Below are 20072 nucleotides of genomic sequence, written 5' to 3'. Positions count from 1 at the left end.
TGGAATAACATTTATTTTAAAATAAGTACTTGTTGATTTTTTTTAATAATCAGAGATTCCCTTTTTTTTTTTCATTTAAGTACTCTGTGTTCCCATCTCTTACGATTTTGGCATTTTCTCTAGAAATTCATCCTCCTAAATTGGTGTAATAAGTAAAATATTGGGGGGGGGAAGATCAAGATTTCTTTGCATTAAAAAAAAAAAGAGAAATCCTCAGTCGCCTTGCGTCAAACTAGTATTTCAGTCAATTCCTCCACCTCTGCACTTTGGCAAGATCTTCTGTAATAGTTCTGATCATTTGATCAGTAGTTTCTTTCAAAACCATTGCTGTCCTCAGGGCGTAATCCAAAGATGAGCTTAAACCCTGCAGAGGAAGGGTGCACACATTTTAGTCACAGGAACTTACTGCTCCTGTTAACTGGCTCTCTCACGCACTGCGAGGTGGAATTTTTGGAGTGCTCTGTTTGCCACAGGTCTGTTTCTGTTTTGGAGGGTTAGTTTCCTAGGAAACCACCCTGAGATGGAAGATATTTTTTAGGGCAAGGGGCAGAAAACAGCCCAACATGTGACTGAGGAGCATGAATCAGAGGGTGAGGTCAGCGCCCCGCTGGGCTGTCAGCCCTGCTGCAGAGCAGAGGTCTGGGAGAAAGAACAGCTCGTGAGGGCCGCTGAAGGGGACAGAGCCACTGAGAGGGCAGGGATACAGCGCGGACACGCAGAAGCATTTGACAGTGGCCTGGGGTTGGGGTTCCTGATTCAAAAATAGCACGTGGCTGGCAGCTCCAACCCGTGTCATTGGTACAGGCGCATGAGCGGCAGGGACAGCCTCTGCTGCCTTCTGGCCTGGCCCAGGAGACCCTGTAGCCGAGGCACCACCCACAAAACTCATTCTCCGGGAAGTTTCCCTTGGAACTGGTTTAGGAGTGACAGACACAGCATGTGGCTGCTCCGGCTGTATGTCGTGATGTCAGTGCTGAGCAAAATTGTTTTTAGCAGAGCAGTTTTGGATGCCTCTACACTGTAATCGTTTAAAAGCCATCAATTTTGTGGTCATCAAGACCAACCGTACAAGCTGCAAGGGTTCTAGAATGTTCTTTCTGAGTCCTCACCTCAGGCTTGGTTTCGCTGGCACTGCTAGGGGATCTTACGGGTTTGCTTCCAGAAGTCCTGCCAGGGTGGGAATGCGGTGAGGGCGTAGCCAGGTCTGAACTGCAGGTTGTGGGAGCCTTTGGACTTTTTCTGGAAGGCAAAAGCACATCGATACCCGTGTGAAGCACCCCCCGCCCTGGGTGGGTCGGTGTGCCCTGCCACGACCCGGTGTGCGGGTTGGCGTGCGGAGGCGGGGCACCCTCGGCCTGCTGCGGCCCTCACGGTCCCCTTGTGGCTGACCACAGCTGAGCTGCAGAAGAAGGTAGTTCCTGTGACCGTGAAGGGAGTTTCCTCCTGGACTCTTGTCTCCTTTTCTCTTGGCACAGGAGGAGGCAAAAGTCCAGAGAGGTTTTGATTCGGGGTTCGTTGTTTTGGGGTCTGCCTTCTCCCCTGCATGTTTACAGAGCAAATGCGCACCACGCTGCCCGGCGCAGGCTCTGAGTCTGTTTGTTCCGCACCAGCGGGGACTCGCACAGCGGGTGGCCGCGGCAGTAGGGACAGAAAGGCAGCACCTCTTTCAACAGGCTCCCCTGGACCGTGACGCCGTAACTAGGAGGCTGTTCCTTAGTGATGGTTCCGAGTCTGCGGGGGGGGGGGGGATTCCGGGGTTCCGTCCCCGTAGAGGGCGCTGCGGGGAGTTATGCTTGGCACAACCCTGAGGGGCGCCACAAATCCCTGCCTGGCAGGGGCGCCACGGCCCACCCTCCTGTCCTCCCCCGCTCGAGGCTCCTGCTCAGCGCGGCTTCTTTGGTGCATACACCTCTGTGAGCGACCGCCTCCGGAGAGCCTGACTTCAGATGCTCGGGGACTCGTCGCCGCCCTCCACCCCCTCCCCTGCCACGTTAACCTCAGTTGGATCTGTCCTCCAGCTGAGAGGGGATTCAGAGCCAGCCCCCGCTAGTGAGGACTCTGGGCAGGGCGGCTCAGGGGGCAAGTGTGGGCAGCGGAGACCTCTGTGCCCACATCGTCAGTCACTGCATCGGCAGTAACAGCGTCACTTGGAGTGCTTATGAGCCGGTGTTTTTCTAAGTGCTTGCAGAGTATTGACTCAGTCCTCAATGAATTCAGCACTATTGTTAGTCCCATTTGGGGAATAATGGAGAAGCACAGTGGGGAAAGGGAGGCACAGAGAGGTCGCACAACCTGTCCAAGGACCTAGAGCCAAGGTGCAAACCCAAGAAGTTTCCAGAGGCCCCCTTCTCAGAAACACTACACCACTCCGGGAGAGGGCAGTGGGTTCAGACTGAGATGAGAGCGTAGTATCAGAGCCGCACCACTCCTGAACGTGCCAGGGGTCTCTCCATGTCAGAAAGCTCTCTTAGACTGGCGTGCTCTCTTCTCCCCCTTCCTCCCCCTGCCGGTTTATTCATATATGTCCTTTGGAGCTGAGCTTCCCCAAATTAGACAATAGCACCCTGAACGCCCTTCCAGGCACTCACAGACACTACCTCCTCTGCCAAAACGGATCTCTGTGAGGCAGGGACAGTAGTCGCCTTTGTCACCGAGTTCTCCGTGGCTGGTACAGCACCCTGCTGTTGACACTGAGATATTTGTTGAGTGAATAAATGAGCGATTGAAGAATTATCCAGACTTGAATTTGAATCCTGACTCCACTACTTAGGATCTAGATGACCTTGGGCAGGAAGTTTAATGCACTAAGCACATAGTATGCACCCAACCAATGGGTAGCCATGTTTGTTATCATTACTACTAATAAAATAATACTTACTTTCCTGGAACAGGCTCTTGTGCATCTTGAGGGGATTTTGAATTTGCTGTCTGGGAGTGGATCCAGTTTGGTTTTGAACAAGCTGAAAAATGTTGGCTGTGGTTAAATTTAGATAAAAAATGATGCCCAAATAGTGGCTATGTGGGTAGCATTTCCTGAACTTTTCTATGTGAATGAAATATTTCATAAAAGTTTAATAATCAAATAAGAAAATTGGGGAACATAGAAAACAAAGAACTTTCTATCAAGTGTTCTGAATTCAAAGAATCCAGGAAGATAAATTTAATTTTTAAAAGGAGTTTTATTGGCAGACAGGAGACCAGGAGTCTAGACTCCCTGGGTGCTGCTGTGTGACCTGGGCATGTTGTCTGACTTTTCTGGGCTCAACGACTTCATTGGAAAACGGAGGGATAGTATCTCCCAAAAGATGGAACCAAGTGGACTCCTGAATCCTCTCCGATGTTAGGGGCAGAGATTCTAGCAGTCAGAAACTCACGCGTCACTAAGACAATTCTAGGAAATATCAATAGATACTAGACAGAGAAGATAAGTGTTTTAAAGCCACCCCTTTCACCTCCTCCTTCTTTCTCGCCACCTTCCCCTCTCTCTCCTTCCAGGTCTCTGTCTTGTTCGCTGGTCTCCAGTAGCGAGACTTCACTCCTCAGGAGGCCCCGTTTGACAAGGGACTGGGAGAGGTTGTCCCTCAGGCACGGACATCACGACAGTACCAGAAGGTCCAAACTCAGTCACGTTGACCACCCAGACTCGAGTCGTGATGAACGAAGACACTGATGAGCTCAGTCTCAAGCCTTCGGATAGTCTTCAAGTACAACTTTGGGTTTTATTTGAGACAGAAACTCGGAGCTGGAAAAGACCTTGGGGTCAGCTGGCCCGGTTCCACCTGGCCCAGTCTGCTACCCGCCATGTCCTGACAGGGCACGCCATCTCCCAGCGTACAGAGCGGTTTCACGACCTCACGCCACAGCCTTCTCCATTTTCTGTTCGTTCCAGGTTCTGGAAGGTTCTTTTTTAACCTTGAGCAAATGACACCTCCCTGTGGCTTCGACCCTCTGGACCACCATACAGTTACTAATGGAGTTCAAGGTCACATTCACACGACCGGGGGCTTGCCTCATCCATCTATTGGAGTAACAGTTCTCATGAGCTGCAGATGCAGAGACCAGGACAGTGGAGAAATCTGCCCCGTCAGTTCTGCAGTCACTGATGTCACCTTGACAGTACGTCCAACCGGATGATGTGGCAGCTGAGGTCAATCAGGTAAATGCCACGGTTGAGTCCTCGGCCTTCCCCGCCCTGTCCCCAGAGAGGGGGAGAGCGCTCTGAAGGGGTGACCTTGCCCACAGGAAGGGGTGTCGGAGAACCGGGGATGGCTGTCCATGGCAGAACGGGAAGCGCTTCCCTCCCACCTCGCTGGCTGAGCACGCCCCCACTGCGCTCAGCGCCACCACACTCTGCTGCGAGGTCCCCTTGTCACGGGTGGGCGCCTTCCTCAGCGGGTTGTGAACCCTCGGCAGGGAGGGGCCAGGTCTTCATCTTGACAAACAAATGCTTGTGAGGTTTTAATTTTTTCCTAAGCAAAATAGTGCACCGAGGTGACCAGTGATGTTTAAAGAGTGTGAAAATAGCCTGTTTGGCCTGACCAAGCGGTGGTGCAGTGGATAGAGTATCGGACTGGGACGCGGAGGACCCAGGTTCAAAACCCCGAGGTCGCCAGCTTGAGCGCAGGGTCATCTGGTTTGAGCAAAGCTCACCAGCTTGAGCCCAAGGTCGCTGGCTCGAGCAAGGGGTTACTCCGTCTGCTGTAGCCCCCGGTCAAGACACATATGAGAAAGCAATCAATGAACAACTAAGGTGCCACAAAGAAGAGTTGATGCTTCTCATCTCTCTTCCTTCCTATCTGTCCCTGTCTGTCCCTCTCTCTGTCTCTGTCACAAAAAAAAAAAAAAAAAAAAAAAAAAAAAAGAAAAGAAAATAGCCTGTTTGTTTACATGCTGACTCTCGGTGGGGATGTATTTATAGCTTTTGCACTCCAAATAATAATAGTAACAGTGGCAATTATCAGATTGGTCCCTTGTTCAGCAAATGTTTATGGTTCCTTACCAGATGTCACTGGTATAACACTAACTTGCTAAGTCCTTGGTCAGGATCTTGAATCTCCCAGCCCCGGCCTGACCTCTGGCTACCCGGATGCCAGGCCAGGTACCTAGTGGCCGGCTGGGCAGGCGAGGCCCCCTGTGGACAGAGCGGCTGGTGTGGCGTGGTCTCCCATGCCCGGACACTCGGCTGTTTACAAACACGGGGTCATGCAGGCGATGTACTTACAAGGTGAAAAATGTTTATTTTCGTTCAAAAAGTGGAGCTGGACAAAGGGGCTTCCTGCACTGTGACTGAAGTAATTCTGCCCCGGCGTGTTGTATCTGTAATGGAATTCTAAAAGGCAAAGATGAAACCTGTGACTCATCGCTCTGGAACAAACAGCCGTCCCCACCTGCCTTCTTCCCAGGCCCCGGGCCCCCTCACCTTCAGGTGGCCCTCCACGGCGGCCCCTCGGCGAGTCGGCAGTCTTGGTGGCGCAGGCCGCACGTCCATTACTCGGCAGTCCGAGTCCTGCAGCAGGACCTGAGAAAACCCACGTCACACAGAGGAAGGGTGAGCCTCTCGCTTACGGCCAAGTGTGGTGTAGCGAGTAGAGCTCTGACCGCACGTGGGAAGCAGTGGAAACCACGGTGCTTACCTCCCTGGCTGTGTTACCAAGGGGAGTTTCCAGCCTGGGAGTGGCATCTGTGACCCCTTTCTGACAGCTGAGCGATGTTTTGAGAAGTGACACCTCGGATGAGAAAGTGTCAGCTCACCTGGCACATGTGGGCCTGAGCAAAGGCCCCAGAATTATCAGACCGTCTTGCGTTTGGAGTCACGTTTCCAGATTTGCCCCAATAGGCCTGCATTCTCTTCTCAGTCCCTGCTGTGGCCACAAGCTGTGTTCTGTCGCCCAGGCAGTGGGATCTATGGTTTTCCCTGATGTCAATCAAGCCCAGACAGGAACCCGAATCATGGCTTTGCCCTCACAGTGCTGGAAGTAGGGAGCAGAGAGGCCACTGGTGGGGGGCATGAGTCTGGTGCCGGCCAAGGGGTTGTCCAGCAGGCTCTGGGCAACGGAGCCTCCAGGTAAGTCCAGAGTGTGGGAGCCCTGGCCAGGCAGTGGATGTCCAAGCAGCATCTGGGCTCCGGCTCCAGGAGATGAGGCCAGAGGACAAAGCCCCTGCTAGTGCTCCCAGCCTCGCTGCGTTCAGGATCGCACTCCCTCGCAGCACCCATCATCTTCCAGAGTGTAACTCGTAGACCGGGGGGGGGGGGGGCTTTAGAAAGGTTTTCTTCTTCCCCAAATCGCACTCAGTCCAGTCATTGGCTGCCTTTTGTGCCTGAACCCAAGGAAATGACCAACAGAGGACAGGGACATACCTGGAAGGCTGTGTGTGCAGTGGAAAGAACAAGAGTCAGACAGGCCTGAATTTGAAGCCTGGCCCTGCCACTTAGTTGTGAAGGTTGGACATACGTCCACGTATTCTTTGACATGTTGTTGAGGAGGTGGGATGGACTCAGTGATGCCTTCTCACAGAGAATAAAGCGATAGTGAGGCTGTGTGTCTTCCGAAGCTAGGCCACAAAGGACACTGAAGTTTCCAGTCTTGTTCTTTCTCCTGGATCGCTCGCTTGGGGGGAAGCCTGTCCTAATGACACTCAGGCAGCCAATGGCCATGTGAGTGGCCATCTTGGAAGCAGATTCTCAGCCCCAGTCAAGCCATCAGGTGACATCGTGCTGGCCGGCATCTCACCTGCAGCCTTGTGAGAGACACCGAGCCCAAACCACCCAGGTGAGTTGCTTCCAAATTCCTGCCCCACAAACTGAACAGTAAATGGTGTCTTGAGCCATTAAATTTTGGGATGTTTTGTTACCCACCAGTAGATAACTGATACACCACTGCTTCGACCCTGGCAAATCACTTAATGTCTCTGAGCCTCCGTTTCCTTACCATAGAGGTAATAGTTGCTACCTCACAGGGGTGTTTGTGACAGTTAAATTATACACACTGGGTCAACAGTTCTCAAACTTTTGACTTCAGAGCCCTTTTATACTCATAAAATTGAGGACCCCAGAGACCTTGGGTGTACCTAGTTTTCCTACCCTGTATCGTGATATGTGTCACTTCATATACCTGTGCAGGAAACCGCCCCCTGCTGGAGAAGAGCTGTCCTACAACTTCAGTCAGCGGAAGATGGATCGGTAGAGGAGTATCTATCTACCTATAAATTTCAAATCATTTTTGCTTGTACGAATCATTTCCATCTTTCCAAGACTGAATGGGCAGTATTGAGGCTTTAAAAAAAAAATTCGTTTTTAACTTATTATATAATTTAAAAACAACAATAATCCATTTCATATTAAAAAAAAACCACATGTTTTTAACCAAAAACCTTTTGAAAATAAAGAAAATGAGAAGAGTGGCATGTTTCCTGTTGGGCGAGAATCTGGACCGCCGGGCCTAACACAGCTGCGGCACCCATCGCTGCACGCCACTCGGTCTGCGGCCGCGCCGGCCTCGCCCGGACGGAGCTAGAAAGAGGACTCGTGGCTCCCTGGGAGGGCCTCAGGGCCCCCCACGGGCCTCCTGACCACGCGTGGAAAAGCTCTGCTCTGTTACTGCGTCTGGCATAGTAAGCGTTCAGTCAGTGAAACCTATTGGTATTATTAGACCTCGTGCCCTGGCTGTGGTAGCTCAGTCGGCTAGAGCATCGTCCCAAAGCACAGAGGTTGCCATTTTGATCCCTGGTTGGGGCACATACAGGAGCAGGTTGATAACTCCAGTCTCTCTCTCTCTCCTTCCCTCTCTCTAAAATCAATAAAATAAAAACACTTTTTAAAAGAGGAGATGTGTCATCCACAGAGAAGGAAAGCACTGAATGTGACGTAGACAAGACCCTGGCTCGCAGGCTGTACGAACGGAGGCCCCCTTGCTGCAGCCCTCGTGGGCTCCCTGGCCCCGGGCTCCTCACGTAGAAATGGGGCAGATGAGGCTCGGGGTGATGTCCATGCTCAGGAGCTGCCCGGGTGGGCAGGCATGGCCCTGCCTCTTGCCGCCCCGGGCCTTCTGCCAGGGGACTTCCTGCTTATCTCTGAGACAAGCTCCTGTGACTGAAAGTCGCTGAGTTCATGCCCCGTGCTCCCTGGGTCCCCTCCCGGCCCTCACTTTGTCCCCCTCTCTGAAGTGTGAATGGACAAGTCAGCAGCCACTCCCGCAGGTAAGCGCTCAGGTGGCCCTGGGGTCACACTGGAAGGTGACAGCGCCAAACTGGGGCCACCTGGGGACTGAGTTCCCAGAGTCCTGCGACTGCACAGAACAGGTCCTGGCACGTTCACCCTCCCTGGCCACGTCGTAGTTAAATCTATTTAGTTTTTTGTACATTTTGAGTAAAAAGTACAGCATGCAACACCCCAGCCTAGGCCACACTATTTGGAGTGGCAGATGGCCAACTGACCCCCCAGGAATAGACCCCAGAGTGGGGGCCGGAAGACGGAGCACCTGAGGCCCCAGGCCCCCCAACTTACTGAGCATTGAGTCTGGGTGCAGTGCCTGTTCCGGAAGGGCACGGGGACTCCGCCCACAGCTGGTCCTTCTGTGGCCTCTCTCCTCCTGGCTTTGCTTCCTAAGGAAGGTGCATAAGGTCCCGTCAGCTCTCGGTAAGCTAGGACAGAGACGGCGAACGTCATTTCCCGTGTCAGAGCCTGGAACCCTACGGCATTGGCTTGTCCTCAACACAGGGGTCCCCTCGGCTGGCCTGGTTGAGACTTCCCCCTGAGAAATCGTACCCAGCACACTTGGGCCTGATAAGAACATACTCACCAAACATTAAATCTGCTGTGTTCCCTGGAGGGTAATAGCTAATCATCACACATGCTTACACAATAGAGAAATTTCAAGTTTGAAATGATGAAATTTGCCAGGGTTTTTTTCATATTCATGTCTCAAAATCAGTTCTGCTCAGGGGAGGCCACTGTGCTGTCAGTACGGGTCACACGGCTTTGACTCGGGAAGTACAAGCCGAATGTGTCCCGAAGTCCATAGCGTGGATGTCGTCCAGTGTGTGTGGGGCTAGAGTCTAGGGGCACCCGGGCTTCATCTTACCCGTGCGGGGCCACCAGGGGCATCAGAAAGATGCCCTGCACTTGTCGCTGAGCCGATGCGTCCTGTGACCTGTCAGCTGCTGCAGAGTCTCTCTCTCCCAGAAATTCCAAATCCTCCAAAGGAATTCTAGTAACAGCTCTTACAGCTCTGGCTCAGCCTCTGGATACAACAGCCCCCAGGGGAATTGCTCGTTCTTGGTGTGGAGGGCACCGTGCCCCAGAATCCTGGCGGGAGTGGTGACGCAGGAAGGGGGCTGCTTCCCAGGGGAGGGTGCGCCCTCGGAGGGAGCTCTCGCCAAGTGCACACAGGGCTCGCTAGGCCGAGTCTGTGGATGGGGGCTGGGGAGCCAGGCCCTTCCCGCCTCACGGAGAAACACGCAGCCCTCCTGAGGCACATACTTTCTCACACCTCATTGGCTCGTTGGCTCTCTCCGCCCTCCTCCTCTGGGGCATTTGAGCATCTGCTCTTCAAAGTGGAAAACCTGGCTTTCACTCAAGTGAGTTCAGTCCCACACATGACTTTCTTTTTCTGCCTCTTTCAAACGTCTTTGTGCACTGCTGTCTTTCTGCCGGGCGTAACAGCTCAGGGTAGTTCTTGAGAAGACCGTTCTAGCAGCTTCAATCCCATGTTCCGCATCAGAAATAACACAAAGGGACAAGCACTTGACATGCTGCCTCGGTGTCATTTATCTGCTCACACACACCACTTTGCAAATACCCTGCAAGCACTGTCCATCAGCAAGCTTTGTAAAGAACAGACCATGGGAGAGAGCGCTCATCTTCTAAGAGTAAAGAGTGCGGTAACCCTCTGTTCGGTTAACTCCTCGGGGTTATGTCCTGGACCAAGATTCAGTTTACTAATCACACGAATCTCCTCTCCCCAGCAGCGGGCTCGCTGGTAGGTCTGGTTTTACCCTTCATTGCACTTTTCTCCCCATCTTGTCCATCATAACGGAGTAAAGTTAGTCTAGAGCAGGGGTCCCCAAACTACGGCCCGCGGGCCGCATGCGGCCCCCTGAGGCCATCTATCCGGCCCCCACCACACTTCTGGAAGGGGCACCTCTTTCGTTGGTGGTCAGTGAGAGGAGTCGCTCACGTACAGTACTACTTCCGGTGACGCGAGACGCACGCGTCAGGGCTCCGGAAGCGCGTCATATCACTTGTTCCGGCTAGCAGTGACAAATATGGAACCGGACATTGACCATCTCATTAGCCAGAAGCAGGCCCATAGTTCCCATTGAAATACTGGTCAGTTTGTTGATTTAAATTTACTTGTTCTTTATTTTAAATATTGTATTTGTTCCCCTTTTGTTTTTTTACTTTAAAATAAGATATGTGCAATGTGCATAGGGATTTGTTCATAGTTTTTTTTATAGTCCGGCCCTCTGACGGTCTGAGGGACAGTGAACTGGCCCTCTGTGTAAAAAGTTTGGGGACCCCTGGTCTAGAACATTGGTCTCCCTAGGGTCCAGGCTAGGAATTTGGAGGAGAAGCATTTAGTACCTTGAACGCTTAGTGAAAATGTTTTCTAATGTAAACTGTTTTTATAATACTTATTAAAAACCTAAAAAAAATCCAAAATACATATTTTAATTCAATAAAAATAGTAGGCCTGGGATGACTCAGGGAGTCAACACCCTCGGTGCCCCTTGGGTCTGCGCTCAGAGCTGATGACTGACATCTTGGTTTAAGGTCCCGAGCCACACCCGATGGCAGTGAGTACATTTTAGCGCAGAGACCATGTTGGGGGGCAGGGGACTCAGTGGAACACCGAGGACGTGTGCCCGTTCCCGCGGTGGAGTGCTTCCTAACAGGAAACCTCAGTCTGTCAGGCCTTGCCGGCCGCTGCTGTCAGAGTCCAGTATGCACATGTCATAGTGGTTGCCAAACAGCTCCTGCCTCCTTGACCCTTGACCCTTGACCCTTCACAGCTGACTCAGCCAGGCTTTGGCCCCAGCCTGTGGTGCCTCCTGACCTGGGAGGTGGCGCCCCTCAATCGATAACTGATCGGACCTTCGAATAAATGATTCCGAATCCACTGGGCTAACAATTGCTCTAAAACATGAAGGATTTCTCAGGGTTGTTTATCTACAGCTTTGTACACAATTTACAACTTACTGCCTTGAAGATCTCTTGCTGAGTAGCAGGGAGAAGTAGCCGTGTGATGTGGGGTAGGTAAGGTTTATTTCTGGTGGGAGCAGGGGGAGGGGGCAGAGATGGGACCCAGCAAGGAAGATTTTCACTGGGCACCAGGAGAGAGGTGCCCGGAAGCTGGTACCTAGTGGTGTAAAACAATACTCTGTTGAGAGGCGCCCACAGGACAAACCACCTCCCGGTGCTGTAGCCATGATTCTCAACCAGGGGAGACTGAAACAGTTCCTAACAGGGCTCCACCCCTGGCAAGGCTGAGACCGCAGGTGGGGCTGAGGCGTATGCAGGATTAAGATCCTCCCTGGTGACTCTGATGCTGTCCCCAGTGGAGAGTCACAGCTGCAGGGATTTGTGAATCGGGAGGAGACTGGGCTCGGTGCCCAGCCCTGATCTGCGCGGTCCCGTAACCGGGCCAGTGGTTTCTGGCCCCCGGTCAGGGAGCCGACGCCCATGCCCACTGGAGCACTATCCCAGGCCCGGCTCCCACCCACCCTGGGGGTTCAGCGGCCAGACGGACGCCCTCACCATTCAGGGACCCGGTGGCACAAGGCACAGCTCCAACTGGTCGTCTCTGCATGGTCCTGCCTTCCGGAGGCGCTGTGGGGGTCCTCCTGCACCACAAAGCACACAGCTGTGGCTGCGACCAGGGAAGTGACTCACCACTCCCCCTCCCTCTCCCTCCACCGCTGGCGCACAGCCCAACGAGCAGCACCACTAGGCCCAGCTCACCACTTCGGGCGGGCCCTCTTGGACCTGCTCACTCAGCTCAGCGGGCCTGCGCTGGACCGGCCTGGGGCTTAAAGACCGCCTCGACTTCTTCCCTCTCCACACCTTTAAAAACCTAGTTTACAGATGAGAGGGTCCTTTCCCCTTTTTATATCCCTTAGTTTCAAATTACCCCAAGCTCCGCCACAGTATGAACCGATTTTAGAAGATAATTTTTACATATATCCATCTGACCCTTGGCTAGCAGAGCTCTAGAAGCCTTTCCAAAGAAATACATTCCCCTAAGACTTAAAACAAAGTCTAGGGACTGTCTAGAGGCCTCGATTCCTGTTGGCCTGCAAGGGCCGACCCCGCCCAGCGTGGATTTCTTACCACGGCTTTACTTAGGCAAACAGAAGAGAAACACACCTTTCTCACCATTATACACATCGGCCTGTAAGCATCACCGTGCAGATGGCTTTTTCCGTATTTGAATTACTTCCTTAGGCAGCGTCTGGGTCAAAGGTTGCAAACGCGTTTGTGTGATGATATGAATTGCCAAATGGCTTTCCACAAAGGGACGAATTAATTACACAGCCACCAACAATGCGGGCCTCTCTGCAACCGCACCTTCCTCTGCTCCAGGAGTTACTTGTTGAAAATGGTTTTGTTAATTTAATCGGGGGCGGGGGGGGGGGGCACCTTGAGTTAATCAGCCTGTCCTCTGTTACGAAAGGAGATAAATGTTCGCCCAGATGCCTGTTTATTAGTCGTATTTCCTACTTGTGACTTTTTAGTTTATATCTTTCGTCCATTAATTTTTTGGAGGGTTTTGGAGTTTTCTTATTCATAAAAACAAGCATTCGTCGAGCGCTCATCGTGCCAGGTGCTTCTCCCTGGCTTCCTGTGCTTCTTCCCATGTCCTGGCCCCTGCTCCCCATCTAACGGTGAATAACCCGAGGCTCAGAGCACGGAAGCCGCCGGCAAGGCCACACGGAGCAGCAGGTAACACACAGCTGGGGGCAAGGCCACACGGAGCAGCAGGTAACACACAGCTGGGGGCAAGGCCACACGGAGCAGCAGGTAACACACAGCTGGGGGGCAAGGCCACACGGAGCAGCAGGTAACACACAGCTGGGGGCAAGGCCACACGGAGCAGCAGGTAACACACAGCTAGGGGCAAGGTCATACGGAGCAGCAGGTAACACACAGCTGGGGGGCAAGGCCACACGGAGCAGCAGGTAACACACAGCTGGGGGGCAAGGTCACACGGAGCAGCAGGTAACACAGCTAGGGGCAAGGTCACACGGAGCAGCAGGTAACACACAGCTGGGGGGCAAGGCCACAGGGAGCAGCAGGTAACACACAGCTGGGGGGCAAGGCCAAACGGAGCAGCAGGTAACACACAGCTGGGGGGGCAAGGCCATATGGAGCAGCAGGTAACATACAGCTGGGATCTGCCCCTCCCCCGCAGTCCGTGTTCCTTGTGCCCTTGGCAGAGTACTTTGTCTACAAAAACCCTCATATGAAACTTTTATTTGCTCCTAACATTTCCCCAGGTGTCTGCCTTTAAAAAAAAAAATTGTGGTTTCAGTTTTGCAAACATAAAATGTTGATGTCAAAGAGGAGGTGGAGCCCTGGCGGGTTGGCTCAGTGGTAGAGCGTCGGCCTGGCGTGCAGAAGTCCCGGGTTCGATTCCCGGCCAGGGCACACAGGAGAAGCGCCCATCTGCTTCTCCACCCCTCCCCCTCTCCTTCCTCTCTGTCTCTCTCTTCCCCTCCTGCAGCTGAGGCTCCATTGGAGCAAAGATGGCCCGGGCGCTGGGGACGGCTCCTTGGCCTCTGCCCCAGGCGCTAGAGTGGCTCTGGTCGCAACAGAGCGACGCCAGGGAGGGGCAGAGCATCGCCCCCTGGTGGGCAGAGCGTCGCCCCTGGTGGGCGTGCCGGATGGATCCCGGTCGGGCGCATGCGGGAGTCTGTCTGACTGTCTCTCCCCGTTTCCAGCTTCAGAGAAATACAAAAAAAAAAAAAAAAAAGAGGAGGTGGAAATGGCCAAGACACGTGAAAATGGGTTAAATTTTACAAGAAGTCAAAGAAATATAGCTTAGAACCACGAGGTGCCGATTTCCACCCATCACTTTGGCAAAGACAAGGAAGAAGAACCTCAACTGTGGAGTGGGCCGAGGTTGGAGGCACTCCCCCACGCGGGGCGGGGCGTGGGCGTGGGCTTGGGCGCTGGCCACACCTGCCCCAGGCCAGCGGGTCAGGATTTCCCGTGCGCCCTTGGGCCTTTATTCTAAGGAAATAATCACCTACAAAAAAGTTTGCATGTAAAATGATGTTACCTGGAGAAAACTAAATGTCCATTAGTAAGGGGTTGGCTAAATGAGTCAGGTACATCCATACAAGGCAATACAATACAGCCCTTAAAAGTGAAGCTGTAGCCTCACGCTCAGTGACTGGTTGAGATCCCCACAATTTAATGTTAAGTGAACAAAATAAGAGCACAAAACAACCCATAGAAGTAAGATTCTATTTTTGCAAAAATGTGTGTGAGTCTTCAGAGAATAAAAGACCGGGCTGAAATATGGGAACATATTAGCAACAGCACAAAAAAGACCATTTAAAAACAAAACAAGCCCTGGCCGGTTGGCTCAGTGGTAGAGCATCGGCCTAGCGTGCGGAGGACCCGGTTTCGATTCCCGGCCAGGGCACACAGGAGAAGCGCCCATTTGCTTCTCCACCCCTCCGCCGCGCCTTCCTCTCTGTCTCTCTCTTCCCCTCCCGCAGCCGGGGCTCCATTGGAGCAAAGATGGCCTGGGCGCTGGGGATGGCTCTGTGGCCTCTGCCCCAGGCGCTAGAGTGGCTCTGGTCGCAATATGGCGACGCCCAGGATGGGCAGAGCATCGCCCCCCTGGTGGGCAGAGCACCGCCCCCTGGTGGGCGTGCCGGGTGGATCCCGGTCGGGTGCATGCGGGAGTCTGTCTGTCTCTCCCTGTTTCCAGCTTCAGAGAAATGCAAAAAAAAACAAACAAACAAAAAACAAAAACAAAAAAAACCTTAAAATACTAGCAACAATCTGTGAAATAAATATTCCTTATACTTTTCTCTATTTTCTGATTTAGAGGAGGGGCCATAAGCATATCTTATTTTTGTCATTTAAAAAATAAAGTTTTCCCCCCAGTGCTTTCTTGGATCACTGCCCGGCCCAGAGGGGCCCGTGCACCTCGCATTTAGGGCAGGTTTACCCTGCAGACTGTAGGGAGGGGTGCCCCAGCCCGGAGACTCAGGGTCCATGTGCTCTGAGCCAGTCTCCTGACCTTTCTCAGCTCCCAACTGCTCTTGTGCAAGCAGTCCTTGCAAACTGTAAAGCTCGGAACCAGCAGAATCATTAGTTTACCACTGCTTATTATAATTTAGTCATCATGTTAGACCGCGGGGGTTTTAATCCTGGTGTTTCCCGTTTATTCATAATGAAATAATCTCAAGTGCGGCCCCTGACCAGCTGCACTGGCCTCACCTGGGAGCTTGTTAGAAGGAACCGCGGAACGCAGGGTCACGCAGACCCAGGGTCACGCAGACCCAGGGTCACGCAGACCCAGGGTCACGCAGACCCAGGGTCACGCAGACCCAGGCGTCGGAAGCCTGCGTTTCTATAGGCGCGCGGGTGACTCCACCGCCCACGCCCACGCGCGTGGGACCCTGCTCTAGAACAGCGGCCCCGCGGGCTTCTGGGTGCTCACGGCATGGGCACCGCCCCCGGGATGCCCTCCGTGCGGAGTTTGCTGGTCTAAGGACTGTTTCAGGGTCCCCTCAGCAACGCCGGCCCGGGCTGAGGGTCAGCGCCGTGACCTGGACGGAGCAGGACTGGCCGCTGGACGTTACCCTGGAATCGGAAGACAACCTCAAGGCCACTTGATCTGGTTGGTCTGGATTTGGGGGGGGGGGCAGTTTGACTGTTAGAATCCGGTCCTGAGGTACCTGGGGCCCGGCTTTGGGGGATTCTTTGGTTTTCCTTTCATCTGAAGAGTCGTAGGGGATTTAAATTCAGCACCCCTAGGTGGGTGGGAAGGAACACTTAGAGTGCGGTGGGGACATCCTGTGGCCACTCGCCCTTTGTCGTCTTAGCCGTCCGGCCTCCCGCAGAGGGTCCTCTGGGCGCTCGGGGTGGGGGGAGCCTGAATGAGGGGGGTACAGGTCCCTTCTAAGTGGAGCCGCTCGGACCCTCCTCCAGCGGGGCTGCGTAGGAAGCGCCTGTCGCTGTACTGTTCTTGCAGGGACCTTCAGGGCAGGGGACCAGGTCCTCAGAGGAGGGGGCCTCCTGCATCGTGCGGGGACGCCCCTGTCCCCAGGACAGGGACCGACAGCGGGTGCGCCTTGGGAATCTGGGAAGGTATGCTGAGCGACATGTTAGGGCTGCAGCCCCGCGACAGGTGACTATAAACCATTCCTGCATCCTGGTGCAACCCCCGGGCACCATCACCTCCCGCCGCCTGGCGTCCGGGACTCCTCCTCCAGCTGCCTCTCCCTGCACCCCAGTGGTTCCAATGCCGGGTCCTCTGAAAACCTTGCTCCACCTTCTCTCCCTAGTGACCCTGCCCTCCCACGCTGAGTGGCTTCTCATCATATGGCGGTACTAATAGTCCTGGTGGCTGACATCCAGTTACCTAATACACTTTCGGTGCGCTGGACCCTGTTTTCAGCATTTCACCTATACTATATTAGCTCACCTGAACCTGGTAACAATGTCTAATCAGCTCCCAGGGGATGCCCGTGCCGCTGGTCTGGGGGAAGCACTTGGACGTGGTTTCATCAGGGGTGGGCGCACTGGGTCTAAAACGGTAACGGCTAAATTATAAGCAGCGCTCAGTAAGAATTTGTTGGTTCAGAGCTTCACAGTTTGCAAAGATGTGGCGGAAGGGGAGTTGGAAGCTTAGACAGGAATTATCCTCATTTTACAGAGGAGGAAACTGAGGCACAGTGGTTATGTAACTCCCAAGGTCACAAAGATGATGGGGGACAGAGCCAGTTTTGGACGCCTGACATCACAAGGAAATGCATTATCACTTCCTGTGTAGCCCTTTTAACCTTCTGTAATTACCTGTCAGTTTTATTGTTCCTGGTGTGCGTCCCTCACAGAAAGGGAAGTGAGTTGGGGGCAGGAGGTTGTTTATGTCTCTTACCCCCCATTCTCAGAAAAGTGCCTGGCTAAAGTTTAGCCATAAACGTTTGCTGAAAGAAAAACCAGTAATACCAGTAATACTAGCAGTAGACTTTCTTTCCAGGGCTGCTTATCGCCAAGTGGTAGAGTCCTCATCATTTCATGGCAGTGCTGGGACCAAGTCAAGAAGAGCAAACCCAGACTGGAGGGAGCTGCTGGGCGGGGCTGGGCTGGCGCCCGCCCGGGCCCCCACGCACACCCCGCTGCCAATTCCTCAGCCCGTTCCTGGCTGCAGGGGTAACATGCCCTGAGTCTGGGGAGCTGCTTGGGAAGCGCTCACGGTGCTCCAAGTTGACTATTCTGAGCACTGAGCCTTACCGGGCATTCGGTCAGATGTTTGGGATACAAAGGCACAAGCACAAATGAGACACAGTGTTATGGGGACACAGACCAAGCAAAGAACCCTGCCTGGGGTGGCCCGGGCGGGAAGGGGGCTGGCTGTGAAGTTATATAAATGGCCTAGCTCGGCAGCTGGGCCTTAAAATGAATGAGATTTTGCCAGGAAGGAAAGTGTTTTGAAGACAAACCCACTCCTGGCAAGGCTAACATTTATCCAGGGTGGGGCAAAAGTAGGTGTACGGTTGTTTCTATGGAAAATAAGACAATAACCAATAAATAATAATACAAGATTAACTCGTGTGTTTCACATACTTGCGACTGTAAACCTACCCTTGCCCCACCCTGCATAACTTCCAACATCTGGTCCTTAACTCTGACAAAAACCTATTTCGAGTATTGAATGTCAGCCGTGGGCTGTGTCTTTAAAGTACTGTCTGAAACAAAAGAATCAATTTTGGGCAATTATCCCAATGATTCCATTTCTCAGAATTTTAATTTAGTCTGAAATGTTCTGATCGTGTGGAGAGACAGTGGTGATTGATTTGAATTCCTAATCTTGCAGCCTGAAGACAATCCGAAAGAATTTAGCTCGAGAGAGAGAAAGTGCAGACGTGGGTTCGTGGAAACAGTTCTTGCGCTGAGTGTGTTATTCTTGACTCAGAAGAGCGAGTACAAAACCATTAAGGGGGAAAATGATTTCTTCCAGGCACACTCCACAGAAACATTCACATTCATCCAGAAGAAATGGCTTTTCGGCTGTTCATCAGCTTAAACTGCATCGTTCCAGCCTAAACTAATCCGATATTTCAAAACCCAACACTTGAAATAGCTTCTACGTTTTCCAAGCTGGTTCCATTTTAAATTATATGATTCGTGGGACTTTGGGAAGTTAAATTTTCATGAAATATGAAAATAGAATTCCACGATTCCATGAATTAGTAGTCTGTGAATGTGCAGAAACCACTTTTCCTGGCATGAGATTAGGCTGTAGGTGGCTATCTTACCTCCTTTGAGGATGGGGAGGACGTGGGCGGCAGGTCATCCGTGGTGGTCGGGGGGCTCGCGGGAGCGGGGCTGGCCACGGTATGTCTGCCTTCGGTGTTCCCTTCAACATCTTCAGCCAACATCTCCAACTGGAAGATCCCACCTTCCACTTTCCTAAGTAAACAAAGACGGGCCTTTTATAGGGTGTGCAGCCACATTCTAATTAGTGACAACAGCCTGACCAGGCAGTGGCACAGTGGATGGGGCGTTGGACTGGGATGCGGAGGACCCAGGTTCGAGACCCCGAGGTCGCCAGCTTGAGCGCGGGTTCATCTGGTTTGAGCGAGGGCTCATCAGCTTGAGCCCAAGGTTGCTGCCCCCAAGCAAGGGGTTACTTGGTCTGCTGGGGGCCCGCGGTCAAGGCATGTATGGGAGAGCAATCAATGAACAATTAAGGTGTTACAAAGCGCAACGAAAAACTAATGATTGATGCTTCTCATCTTTCTGTTCCTGTCTGTCTGTCCCTGTCTATCTCTCTCTCTGTAAAAAAAAAAAAAAAAATACAAAAAAAAAAAAAAACAAGCTATAATTAGTGACAACAGTTCTTGCATGTAGCATTAATCTGTATGATTAAGTGGTCTGTCCTCAGAAAGGAGTGATGATGGATAATGAAGACAGGCACCCTGTTTATAGCTAGCTTTACTTCGATCGGAGGCCTGGGGTCTCCTCCTGATTTTTTAATTCATTAGCTGAGTGTCCTTGGGTAAATCACTTAATCTTTCTGTGCTTCCAGTGTCTCAACATTAACAAAGAACGTGTAAAGTCTCCCATGAAGAAGCATGCTCCTGGCCCTGGCTGGATAGCTTGGGTGGTTGGAGCCTCGGTCCCGAAACACAGAGGTGGCTGGTTTGATCCCGGGTCAGGGCGCACACAGGAATAGCTCTATGTTTCTCTCTCCCTCTCTCTCTCTCTCTCTCTCTCTCTCTCTCTCTCAAATCTATAAAGAAATTGACCAAAAACAAAAAACATGATCCTGGACAGGAATAGTCGTTGCAAAGGTTTTAACTCTCCCCAAACTACTCTGTGAATTCAACACAATCCTGAACCAAATTCTAATGGAATTTTATTAAGGAAAGTTGGTGAGCTGATTATAAAATTTTAATAAGAAGAGAGTGCAAGAATAGCTAAAGAAAGTTTGAAAAAGTAGGAAGCATTTCAAGATAGATACTAAATGATAGTTGTTGGAAACCGTGTGGTTAACGTGGAAATGGAGCCCTAGGCCAGTGGGATGGGACAGACCTGTCCTAATACCCACGGAGATTCTGCATATAATAAAAGTGGCCTTTTCAACCAGCGGAGAAAGCCGGCCTGTTCATTAAGCAGTGGGACAAAGATCTAAGCATGAAAAACCTATTGATAATAAAATAAAGTATAGGGAACTATGCTCTACCCCAGCAGGCAGAAGAGGATTCGGCAGGGGACTGGGAGAGACTGGAAATTTAAAGAGAAACGATACAGCAAGCCGGAGGTCATGGGACGAGACAGGGCTGGAGAGGCTGGAAAGCGAGTGAAGGAAGGAGGAGGGCTGACACAT

The 20072-nt window shown here is 52.3% G+C and overlaps 1 protein-coding gene across 1 annotated transcript in view; it reads right to left on the bottom strand.

Annotated features, from left to right (window-relative positions):
• AKNAD1 (AKNA domain containing 1) overlaps positions 1–20072 on the bottom strand; it is a 31909-nt gene continuing 11837 nt past the window's right edge. The window contains exons 6-16 of the mRNA XM_066246261.1: positions 18499–18652; positions 16665–16718; positions 16201–16276; positions 12931–13029; positions 9081–9231; positions 8504–8640; positions 5420–5518; positions 5222–5329; positions 2879–2960; positions 1110–1239; positions 1–364 (exon numbers count right to left, since the gene is read on the bottom strand). Coding sequence (XP_066102358.1) covers positions 245–364; positions 1110–1239; positions 2879–2960; positions 5222–5329; positions 5420–5518; positions 8504–8640; positions 9081–9231; positions 12931–13029; positions 16201–16276; positions 16665–16718; positions 18499–18652 — 1210 coding nt within the window. The 3' untranslated portion in view covers positions 1–244. The remainder of the gene's footprint in view (positions 365–1109; positions 1240–2878; positions 2961–5221; positions 5330–5419; positions 5519–8503; positions 8641–9080; positions 9232–12930; positions 13030–16200; positions 16277–16664; positions 16719–18498; positions 18653–20072) is intronic.

Source organism: Saccopteryx bilineata, chromosome 11 (assembly GCF_036850765.1).
Source record: "Saccopteryx bilineata isolate mSacBil1 chromosome 11, mSacBil1_pri_phased_curated, whole genome shotgun sequence".
Classification (NCBI taxonomy): domain Eukaryota; kingdom Metazoa; phylum Chordata; class Mammalia; order Chiroptera; family Emballonuridae; genus Saccopteryx; species Saccopteryx bilineata.
This window is presented reverse-complemented; position numbering and strand designations above follow the sequence as displayed.